The sequence below is a fragment of the Dendrobium catenatum genome, unplaced genomic scaffold (genome assembly GCF_001605985.2).
Source record: "Dendrobium catenatum unplaced genomic scaffold, ASM160598v2 fragScaff_scaffold_313, whole genome shotgun sequence".
Classification (NCBI taxonomy): Eukaryota; Viridiplantae; Streptophyta; class Magnoliopsida; order Asparagales; family Orchidaceae; genus Dendrobium; species Dendrobium catenatum.
This window is the reverse complement of record NW_021318775.1, coordinates 1,862,909-1,875,615: the sequence shown is the minus strand read 5'-3', so window position 1 is coordinate 1,875,615 and position 12,707 is coordinate 1,862,909. Positions and strand designations below refer to the sequence as shown.

Here is a 12,707-nt window from a genome sequence, read left to right as displayed (position 1 = left end):
TCTGTTAAAAGTGTAATTGCATGCCTGAGCAAAACCTCAAAGGATAATTCTTAAAAAATATTTATTATTATTCATTAGTCTTAAAGGAGCGAACTTGCAATAATTTTATTATTTCCTAAAAATTCCCGGTTGTTTCACATCATTTTGGCATCATAGCATGGTTTGCTCGTTTTGCATGTGCTAGGATTCATCTTAGAGTTCTAAATAGCCATATTTAAGTTTGCCTAGTTGTGTCACATTGTACTATTGAAATAACACTTTGTTTGTTTGCTGTCAATACATTTTTGCATCATTTAGTGAGCTTTAGGAGTGTTGGCATATAGGTTTAGGTGCTGCCCTCCCTATTCCTTAACATCCCTAAGTGTCACCTAGTGTATCCCAGTAGAATCAAAATTTTGTTTTCAATCCAATTGAAGTTTGAGTATTATCCGGTGAGTTTTTAATTTCAAATATAATCACTAGCCCTAATATTCATCATTTAATGGAATCTCAGTGATTTTAGAAGTAATGATGATCAATATTTTTGGTAAAATTTTCATGGAAATTGATATGATTCGTAGAATGAAGTGGCACACGATTCCATTAAATTTTTAAATTCCTTCTTAAAAGGTTGGACTAAATTTTATGATATTATTGTTGAATCCATCGAGGTAAGTGCATGATCAATATGCCATTGGTTTTACGATTAAAATAATATCATATACCTATGGGGATTGCTAGCATAGTTTATTTGTTACTTGTCTGGATTGTTACCAAATTATCTTCTACATCTTTAAAGTTAAATTAGAGATTTAAAAAAATCCCTTGCAACCACCAGGTTTAAAGTTATACTGTTAATTTACTGGAACAAAAATTTAAAATTCACTTCTTTTATAATCAAACACAAGGCGGTTTGACCAAATATTTTCCTATTTCAATTGGGTTATATCACGGATTAACTTTAAGCCTATATCTTTTCGCTTTTGTCATGGTTGTTTTTACTAGATATTTGCAAGATGATGTATTTTAGTTTTTGTTTTTTACTGATGATATTCTTCTTGTTGAAATGACTGGAGAGGGAGTTGATGAAAAGCTTGAATTATAGAGGTTACACCTAGAGTCTAAAGTTTTTCATTTGAGTAGATCTAAAACCGAATAAATGGAGTGTAATTTTAGTAGTAATAGTTCTAAGGTGGGATTTTGACATTTGAGTAATCAAGTAATCAAACAGAGTGCATGTTTTAGATATCTCGGGTCTATTGTTCAAAGCGATGATGAAATAGATATAGATATTATTAGTAGAATTCAAATTGGATGGTTGAAGTGGAGGAATGCATGAGGTCTATTTTGTGATTGAAAAATACCCCTCAAACTTAAGGGAAAATTTTATGAGATTGTGCTGAATTTTGTAAAGCTTTATGGCGTAGAATGTTGGCCATTAAAAGAGAAGAAAAAAATTATTTAAAGTTAACTGTTGTAGAGATGAGGATGCTCAGGTGGATGAGTGACTTTACACTTACATAAAATACGGAATGAAAATATACATGAAAAAGGTTGGAGTAGCTTCAGTGGAAGAAAAATTACCATTCACAAGCAAAAACTTTCTAATCTAAAACTCACCACACCACCTTTATTTTCATTGTACTAAAGTTGCATGAAGAATTACTCGGTCAATTTTGAGTTGATTCTCTATTTTTTTGCAATATTTGCAGATCTCGCTCAAGAAAAATTGTTGACATGATACAATCACAGTTTAATATTCTTGTTGAGGTCAGAAATTTGTTCTTCACTATAATGTTCTTTTGTTTTATTTTTTCTCTTATGCTTTTCTATTTAATTATATGGTATTTTATGGGAAATAAAAAATAAAATTGGGTAAATTTAAAGAAATGAGAACATTAGAAGTTATGGAGGTTGTTGGGTGTGCATATGCTTTTCTATTTTTCAAATCAAATTTTATCAAAGCTGCTTTATGGTTATCAATCTTTGTCTTGATGTTGAATCATCATCATCATTAGCCTTATCACAACTATTTGGAGTCGGCTTTATTGCGTTTTTGTCAAAAAAAAATGCAAAATGTGTGAAAAAAATTACAAGCATTATTATCCAAAACACTTTGTGCACTTCTTGCAGTATTTTTCACATAGTAGGAAAACGCCTACACGTGTTGAGGTCTAAAGTGCTCAAGTAGCCATCTTTTGTTCTTCCGATAAACACAATGTATTGGAATTTTTTTTCAATACACTTATTATTTTATCAATTTGAAATAGTTTACATTTCATCTTATTTCATTTATGAAATATAATTTTTTTGGTGCCCCTTGAAATACCTATGGCGTGCCTGGGGCTCTTTGGGAATCTTCAATGTATAAGATTCTTTGTGCCCAATTGAACTTCAATGTATAATACTATTCTACGTGTTAATCTTATGTCATTTAGAATACTCACATGTTAGAAGCTCCTTCACGTTGTGGTAATTCCTTGTTGGACTTGCTCTAGGGGTTTCTCTCTAAAATAGGACACCCTTGCATGGAAGTTCAACTGGCTGCAAGCAGGTCTTGAAAAAAGCTGTGTAACGACTAGAAATTTAATTTCACTGGTACCATATTGGTTCCCTTGCGAAGCACATTCTCAATTGAAGAGCCAACATTCTACCTCGTTTGACTTTCAAATAATCATAATTTTAATGACTGAAGTATTTTATGGTTTCGGTAACGAGTTAATTGTCAAATTGTTGATCATTATTTTAGCTGAATAACTGAATTAAAACTTCATTAATTTTGTTTAGAAATATGTAATTTGAAACAAATAAATATCCAACTGATTCTTGATTTGAAGTGTCCATTCAGTTATGCAATTTGAAGAAGTATTTCCCCATTTTACTTCTGTTCAGCCGGCCCAGTCCCTTGGACCGGTTCGGGTTGTTTACAGCAGGAGGGGGCCGGCGACTTCTAGGAGAGAGGAAGGGGTGGGGTCCACTTGATATTCAAATTCAATCTTGGAGCCAAAAGGTGGGGCGGCAAGGGCAATTAGGTCCTTTTGTATTAATTTTGAATTTCATGCATTAAGGGGAAAAGCTAGGGTTAAGGGTATGTGGAATTTTCTGAAATTGTTCTTGGGTTTTCTCTTGTGGCTAGGGCTCTAGATTGTTTTCTAGAGATTGGGAGAGTGTGATTCTCCTCTCGAATATTGGATCTATTGTATCTTTGCTGTTTTTCTTGCATCTACCATTAAAATCAAATATTTTGTTGTGATTTCTCCCTAGTTTTCTCTATATTTTCTCTGTTTTTCCACTGTTTGCGGCTGAATTCCTGCTGTAAACAGCAGTTTGGTTGCTGTTTTCTACTGATTTGGGCTAGAAAATACTTGAAATCAAGTATTTCTTATCAAATTGGTATCAGAGCAAGTCTTGGGACCAATCGTGGGCTGTTTTTGACAAATTTCAACGGCTGAAATTTGTGCTGGCGAAGAGGAAATTGCTGAAATTTTTTTTTCAGATCTAGAGATTTTCTCAAAATTTGTGCCGCGATATCTCTATTTGATCTACCAACAAATCCGATTTTGGCACCACCACCAACTTCTAAATCATAAAATAAATTGACTTTATGCAAATTTAATAAAACACGAATAACCTATATGAAAGTATCAAACATATTTTTATGTCATATTAAAATATAAACAAAATAAAAATAAAAGTAATAATAAAAATAAAAAGTAATATCAAATGGCCCGTAAGGCTTATATTTTATCATGGAATTTTTTAATTGATTCTATTTGTTCCCATCACCCCACTACTGCTATTCCTCGGTACCGCGTTTTTTTTTCCTCGAAGGACGTAATAATTGTTCCCCATTCACCACCCACCCAGATAATTCACCGTGTTGGGAGGCTTGACTTACAGTTTTGTCAACACTATGCTATCCATAGATGCAAAAGTTAGCGGGTCTTGTTCTAAAGCATCTGTAGCTGTTTTCTTCTATAAGGATTGCAGTATTCTTGAGCGAACACTTGTACATGACAATTTTGGCTGCATATCTGATTTTGGGAAATATAAATGAAATGACAGGATCTATGTGCGTGTTCAGTTGTTTGGACTTTGGAGATGCTTTTACATATTTGAGTTATTACTAGCATGTTATATAACTTCGCTAAAATCTGAGCTGGGCATGGCCAGCTCTTATTTAAAGAAAGAAAGCTTTTTTTGATAAAAACAAATGCACTCCATAAACTAGAATATCTTACCAAAGTCCATTTCGTTTCTGTGAAAATATCAAATTCAGGAAAAAAAATGTCAAGTAACGAGCGTCCAATTTTGAACCATTTTGTGTTCGATGGATGCATTTTATTATTCATTTATTTGTGTTCTTATACCATTCTCCTTTGCTATTTCTTTTGTTTCTCTTCTGCTAAGTATTTTGGAGGTACTTTTATACGTGAAAAGTGAAACTAAGCTCAATTGGACCCCAATCCCCAACTCCATTAAAATTTTTTATGTTTTTGATTGTTGCATTTGGTTATTACTTGAAAAGTGAGACCAAACCCAATTGATCCCCAACCCCCAACTTCATGAAAATCTTATATTTTTGTTGTGTCTTGACCTACAACATCAGCCAAACTTATGGCATTTTCGCACAGGTCAGACGCTTGCCTGTTGGAGATGGAATTTGGGTTGTACGGCATAAAAAATCTCACGCTGAGTATGTGCTTGACTTTATTGTTGAGAGGAAAAGAGTTGATGATCTATTTAGCTCCATCAAGGACAACCGATACAGAGATCAGAAACTGCGACTGCAGGTACATTTTTATTACAAATGAGGAAACATTGGCTGTTATGAAGTATTGTTAAGTGTTCATTCCACATCAAAATCATTGAAAGTTACAAAAATTTCTTTATTTCATTGTTGAAGTTGGATTAACAATTACACAATTAGCTACAATTGATAAATGATTTATCATCTTTATTTTTCATTAGAATAATTGAACTTTGCGTGAAAGAACTAACCATTTTCCAGGATTATTTTAAAATCATTTCCTTAAAGAATTGATAATTACCGGACTGCTTATTTTGCCTACTGTTAGCAATTGACTTCTTTGGCTTTGATCGTGTGCCAATTTTTTTGTTGCTTTGACTTTTCACTAGTAATCCGTTTTTGCTCTTCTTTCTTATTTTACACAAATGCAGAAGAAACAACCATGTTGCTGAAGAAAAAAAGATTCAATACAATATCTCATGCAATTTTGCTTGTAGAAGCAAAGAGAAAACCCCACCCAATCATAGAAATAGGCCCAAAAGTATAATAAAAAAGTTGAATCTCCTAATGGAGCACCAAAATCTGTGTGTATATTTTTATATCAAACTTGTTGAAGAGGAAAATCACAGTTTGTCCTCTTGCCCTACTCAAGAACTGTCCAATATTCAATGATCATTATTATAGTGTCCTTTAACTGGTTGGGCATAAGGGCTTTGGTCTTGATCAAGATTTGCCTTCTAATGTCATTAACGATAATTCTTGTAGACTTTTTCTTGTCCTTTCTATTTCTTTCCATCTAGATGTGCCATAACATTGGGACAATGGAAATTGTGGTGATCAACTTGATTCCTTTTCTCCTTTGATCTTCTGTTCTCTTAAATTTTATTGATTACATTGATCATATTGTTGACAAAATAGGTTTAAAGCTTACAATGCCTAAGAATTTCCATTACAATAAATTTAGTGAAATCGTAATTGAAGAATAGATGTCCTTGAATTTTTAGACAAGGGAGGGAGGAGACAGCGGAAAAATACAAAGTTTCATCCATTACAATATTATGTTTTTATAACATGTTTTTAGTTTTGACCTTTTGTTTAGCACCATCTGTGGTGTCACCACATGCTTGTGGGCACAATGACCATTGCAAAAAGACAAGGATGAACTTTCCATTAAAAGTTTCCTTCCATAAAATTTCATAATTATAATGAATGAAAATCTTTTTAATGCAAGGCCTAATATGAGTTTTAGCTTGAGGAGTGGTAGCAGATAGGCACCAATCATCATTGATTTGAGATTTTCTGATGTTGATAGACTTATAGACTCCAAGTCCATATTTCATCCACTAAGTGCTGAACACCCAAAAAAAAAAGGTCAGTTTTTCGTTGATCCAAGGAATCGAAAGTAAGATCAATTTCTAAGCCCCAATTTGGAGCGAATTCCTTTCCTACATTAATATTTTGAAATGAAGCAACTCTTTGAAAATTGTCTATTAGGAATTTGATGGAGTGCATTCCCAGAAAATTTTCCTTTTAGATATTTACAATTCACCTATTTACCCTATGCCATTTTGATTTATGGTTTTTCAATCAAACTTGAGCCCGTCAGTGGTATTACATGTTCTAATGCAATGGAGGGGAGTGTACGTCTCCCTCTAGCTTTACAATTGTTTCTCCAATTCATGAATATAGACTTGCGATTCTCAATATAATAAGTCAAAATATAGTTTTTTTGATTTTTTACAATAATTCATTAGCTGACTCTTACAGTTTTAGAAAGAAGCTTCCTTTTTTAGATTTCAAGCCATTGGTTAATCTTATCCTCATGGTTGGCTCATGACTTGGGAGATTTAACTTGAAGAAAAAGGCAGACTAAATAAGGTGAATGGAAGATTAAATATTGAGCCTGGACCATCAATTTTTGGGTAGCTTTTGATAACTAGAGAGACTACATTTTTGCCAATTGATACTAAGCCCAGTAACGATGCTTAGTTTCTTTCAGTTTATCCTTAAGGATGGCAATGTTACCCTCAACAACCTTATCAAAGTCCAGGAGATCATTAGCAAATAGATGATGGGGCAACTTGCTTGGTAATTTGCTAAAGCTTCAAACTCACCTTAAAAAGTTGCCTTGCCAAAAGATAAGATATATAATCAATTGTGATGGTAAAAGATTAGAGGGGGTTCACTTGTCTCAGATCCCTGTTGCTATTGATATAGCCCTGGATCACCATTTATCTGAACCTAGAAATGTGGTTTATTCACTTTATTAGTACATTCCATGATCTAGTTTAACCTTATCGTTGACTTAAACTGCCGGCAAATCACCCATGACTCAAATGACCGGCTCCCACTCCCCACGATCGTTCAAACCAACACCCATGATCTCAAACCATGCTCAAAACTACCGCTCCTCTGCGACACAAAAGGAAAGCTCTCATTCGGCTCTCACACGCACACAGAGGAGGATATCTTTTGAGAACTTACCTCCGACGAAGGAAGCCCTCTTCCGATATCCCTCTCGTCCGCACATAACCGCAACCTTCTTGTGATCCGCCGAACTCCCTAGACCTGAAACACGCCGATTTTACCAGGTATCACAACAATAAGATTTGAAGTCCGGGGTTGATTCGGTCGCTCGAAGCTCTCGGTCGTCGAGATTATCCGACCGAGGGAGCGCAAACACTACTCTTCCAATCTTGTCACCGTTGATTCACTCCGGTCGAGTCGAGCCAAAGGGCAAATGCCCTTCTTACCTCCCGGCGCCGGGGAGGGGACGTCGTAAGGTTGCCGGATTTTCATGGGGAATAAAGATATTTTTTTAAATTAATCAAAATTAAGTTAAATTGCTTAAATCAGCAGGTGTTGCGTACATCAGAAGACTTGAAGACCTTTTTGGGATCGATTCGCTCTCCTAATCTCCTCGTCGTCGATTTACGACATTGCTTCCCTGCGTCGGGGAGGGGACGCCGAGAGATTGCTGAAATGTTCTCAAAATTTTGGACTTAGAATATTTTTAGATTTATTTGGATTTTTGTACTTATTTGGATTTTTGGACTTAGGTAGATTTTGGAAATTAAGAATTTAATTTGAAACCAATTAACTAATAACTCACTAATCAAATAATTTTAATTAAGATCAAATTACTTTCAAAATAATTGTAATTTAATTAACAAATCATTCAAATCTAAAATTGAAATTAAAAAAAACTTAAATTAAATAAATGCTAATTAAAATGTTAACATAATTAATTAACTAAATTTAAAATTATAATCAATCAACCATCTAAAAATCAAAATTAAATCTCTTACAAGTAAATAAGTCTCTTAATAAATTAAATTAATTGAGTAACAAATTAAATTTAAATAATTTCAGCTTTAACTTAAATATAAAATCAATCAAATTTGAATAAACAAAACATCGATTAAAATTAAAATTTGAACTTAAATAATTATATAATTTTAAAATACATTTAATTTGAAATTAAAGAATTGAACATTTAACTTTAATTAAATTGATTAATCTAATTAATTAATGCACATAAAATAAAATAAATGCAAGAAATTAATGTTGCCACTATCCAACCTATGTACAAATTAATCAAATGATGGCTCTCCAAAGTTCTCCAAACAACGAAACTCCCTCCAATAAACAACCTCAAAGCTCTCTAAAAGCTCTCCAATAAGTGGTAGCTCACACAATAACTCTCTAACAGTGCAGCTCTTCAAACTACTAAACAACTACAATTGATAAAAAAAAATTTACAGGAAACAATATATTTTGTTCAACAAACACCCTTACGAGTTGATAGTCCTCTATATCAATTACATATGTGACTTTCAATTTCAAGGATGAAGCATGTCATTTGATAGAAATGGTTCAATTTGTTAAGATTTATAGTGGTTGGTGCTTTAAGCCATTTCCTTCAACGCACAAGTAAAATACAACACACTATAATTCACCTATAAATGGGAGCAAAGTATTTATAGTGCCCACTACAAGTATACTACAATTCACCTATGAGCAGGATTAGGGGATTCGTAGTGCCAACGATAACTAGCCTACAAGCATGGACAAGGAGCTTGTATCAAACAAATCAGTCTACCTACGGGAGAGAATAAGAGAACTTATAGCAAGCAAGATAATTCTCCTACGAACATGAGCACGATCTCCTAATGCCTATTGAACAAGTATTCCCTGCAAGCTATGTTGAGTTGGATAATAACGACAAAGGGATATCTAATATGTGTTACAAATGAAACCTAATTTACAGTAACGCCAATGGATTCACAACATGTGTACAAGTAGACAGAAGGTGTGTACATTTGAGTTAAGATACATGGGTCCAAAGCTTGGATTCCAAAGAGGAAATGATACCCCTTTGGGGGATAGTCCTTTTCCATTTGGAAGTCCAAATTTGGATCATTTTTGATGTGAAACATATGCATGAAAACAAGAACTGCTTGGGGATTCTTAATATAAGATTATTAAAATTTTGCTAGTTATAGAATTAATGCTTACCCAAGTTAGGTTTTCAGAATCCTCAAGTCAAAATTATGTAAGGCAAGCGGTTACAACTAGATTAACGGGACAATATCAAATTGACAACATATAAATAGAGAGTAATGTTATGGTGAGAAACAATAATCCACGGTTAACAAATAGAACTCTTCACCTTGTGTTTCTCACTCACGCTGTTGACGGTGGAGCTTTAACGGAGGAAGATTGAGGCAAACCGAGCGATGCCACTAGGAGACAAATGGCGCCCAAAGTGTAGTCCGTTGGAGAAGTAGCCGGAGGTGGGTAATCCACGGGTTGATTAGTGAGCATGATACTTCTGGACGGTGACTGGGGATATTTTGGGCAGTAATGGACCAATTCAGAATGGACAGGATAACAGTTTTCCTGGTTCAAAAGTTCGGGACAGCCACTAGAATCTTTCCAGAATTCTGGAATTCGTTCAGGACAGCAGTTGAATTTTTTTTCTGGACAGCAATGGAGTTATCTAGGATTTCTGGACAGCATGCATGTTCTGTCCAGGGATTTGGACAGCCCGTAGCAACTTTAGGAATGGGGAAAATCCATGAAGACGGGTCTTGGAGAAGGCAGTTAAGGCTGCGGGAGATTAGGTGTTTGATTGGAGAATTAATTTAGGGACAATTAATGGGGTGGGGCTACGGGGAGATTTAAATTCAGCTCCAAGTGGTTTTGGAGGGAGATTAATTTGAAATTTCAAATTAATTCATTAATGACTAGGAGAGTTAATTGAGGAGGTAATTGGGGCTGATTTGGTGGAGCTTTTAATTTAATTTGGGAGAGAGAAAAACCAATTAAAGGGGGTCGGCCACATGGAGAGAGGGGAGAGCACAATTGTCATAAGTAGAGTGGGGACCACAACTTTAATCAAGGATTTAATTGAAATCTGAATTGATTCTCAGATTTTTTTTTATAAAATAGGAAAGTTTCCAAATAAATGAGTAATCAATTGGGGAAGATTTGAATTTCAAATTTGTGTAACTCCTCTTAATTAATTTCCCAAATTAATATGGCTTAATTAGGAAAGTCATTAAGGGAGGGGAATTCAAATTCAAAGGGGAGAGCTAGAGGGGGCCGGCAGCAAGGGGGTCCAATGGGTGGCTGGCGGGTTGTTGGCCGGCGGGTGGTGCTTGGGAATGGGGAGTTCGAATGGACTTAGAGGTGGTATTTCGGAGGTGGGGTGGTGGTGGAGATATGGAAGAACGCCAGAAGTTGAAGATGGATGAATGAAGAAACAAATACGATAAAAGTAAAAATAACAAACTCACAAAGAGATCGTAAGAACCGCGAATCTTGGACTCTTCCAAAGATTGATGGGTATTACAAATCACCCTCCTCGGGCTTCCCTCATGAACTCACTAAGAGATCAAACAAGCACAAGCTTTTTTTCATTCAATAATTCATCCCCTCATACAATGCATGAGGCCTCCTATAAAAAGGCCAAAATGAAACAAAAACTAAAAGACATAAATACCCTCGGGGCTACAATATCAAATGACCACCCATAAGGGTAAAACAGTAAAACTTAAAAATAAAATAAACTACTACATAAAATGACTCAAAATAAAACTCTTGATCGTGGCCGTCGATCTCCGGCGTCTCCGATGGTACACGTGTCAAAATCGCTGACGATGTCCTCATCAATTTTTTATACCCAAAGTGGAAAGAGTAATCTTCCCCTCGAGGGAAGAGTTCTCTTTTCCATTTGGATAGCCAGATACAAAGCATCCAAGGAGCTCAAAGGAGAGAAGACCGAGGAATAGATGACAAAGAGAATCCCACTCAAAGTCATTTTTGTATGTACTAGGATTAGAATCTGGGTTGTGGTTAGTGGTGCTCAGCCACTTTTTATTTTTGCATTTATGGGTTGTAATAAGCAAGACAATTTGCATATGAACATTTATTAATTAGTTTGATTATATTTGATGTGATTGCGATTAGGATTTTGTCTATTTTTTATAGTTTTTTGGCGATTGTGTGACGCTTTTGATTTAGCCTGGATACGTGAGACTCGTAAGGGTGTGAAAATTCTTCTATTCGTAACTAAAATTTAAAAATTTAAGAGTTAAATAACATAGAAAGATAACGATCTAGGGAATAAGTAGGAGATCGTCCGGGGTCGCATGCATATCAATGCATTTTTCTTTCCTTGTTTTAAGACACTTTCCCGCCTGTGGGTAGAGTTCAAATAATTCGACCTATGAGGATGAGGTGCTGAACTGGGGGAAGCCTAATTTTCTAAAAAAATATTTTTAAGCCTTTTTGAAATTTCAAGCATTATGATTTGATTATTTTGACCAGCACACATTGCATTAGAAACACATTTAAAATTTTTAAAATTTAATTGCACATGTCTTTAGCATGTTCACCCAACATAAATTGAGGGGCCACTTAGGACAATCTCTAGATGTTGGCCCCATCTCTCTAAAACTTTAATAAAACGTCCCTACAACTTTTCATAAAATGATCAGATTCATGGATTTAAAATTGATTTGGTGGTTACTGGCTCTCCAATTCAGGCCGGGGTAAGTCCATATTTTGCATTGCGTTAGTTAGGTTCAGGTCACCATTATGTGGTGTCTAATTTAGATTTAGGATCTGGGGCGAAGTTTGAATCATAAGACTCAACCTTCGAAAATATAATCCCAAACTTCTAATAAAATACTCAACTAAAACTAAATTTTCTTTCAATCCAAAACTTAAAGCCAGCACTTAGATTAGGTTGGGATACTTCTGGATTATTCCAGAATCCCAAAGTACCCTCTACCCTTCTTCCTTTGACCTACTAATAAGTTTTAATCTTGCACTATTCCCTATTGAAATTCTAAGATTGAATTCCTTTGATATCACTCTTAGAAGTTCTTTTAACAAAATTTCGTCATTATTTTAATCGAGAGTATTCGTAGGAAATTCCAATTTCCTATGATGTAATTAACTATGGGGGCTTGCACTCGCAGGAGATTTAGAACCCACATCACCAATTTTCAAAATCGATTTTCAAAACTTAATCAATTTTCTTTGGATAAACTTCAATCATCGACGACCGTTATCGTCATATTCGAGAAATTAATAGAAAATCATATTTTCTCCCTTGGGGAGATATATCTTTTGTTGATAAAACTTTGGATATAAACTTAACGATGATCATTCTAGATTATCGTAGCTAGATATTTGGTTGAACTTCATTTTGATCCTCCGGGGCCACACGAAGTTCTCGCTTAAATCCGGTTATAATATTCGAGATGGGATTCGCAATTCTAAATTTGAACCCCATCCTGAAATTTTATTGCTACCTTTCGAGGTGGTATACTTTTTCCGATGAGATGTTCGATTTTAGAATTAGATTTCAACATCAATTTTTAAAATTCCCCAAAGAATACTAATCTTTTCAAAACCCACTTTCAACATCAACAGTGGTGAGATTCACCTACATCAATGATCATAG

The 12,707-nt window shown here is 34.7% G+C and overlaps 1 protein-coding gene across 4 annotated transcripts in view; it reads left to right on the top strand.

Annotated features, from left to right (window-relative positions):
- The window catches only part of LOC110105044 (crossover junction endonuclease MUS81), a 30,869-nt gene that overhangs the window by 11,599 nt on the left and 6,563 nt on the right, over positions 1–12,707 (top strand). For 3 of the 4 annotated variants that reach the window (XM_020834399.2, XM_020834401.2, XM_020834398.2), the window contains exons 10-11: positions 1,692–1,749; positions 4,614–4,772. In XM_020834399.2, the coding sequence (XP_020690058.1) occupies positions 1,692–1,749; positions 4,614–4,772 (217 nt within the window). The remainder of the gene's footprint in view (positions 1–1,691; positions 1,750–4,613; positions 4,773–12,707) is intronic. The other variant, XM_020834400.2, reaches the window with a different exon arrangement.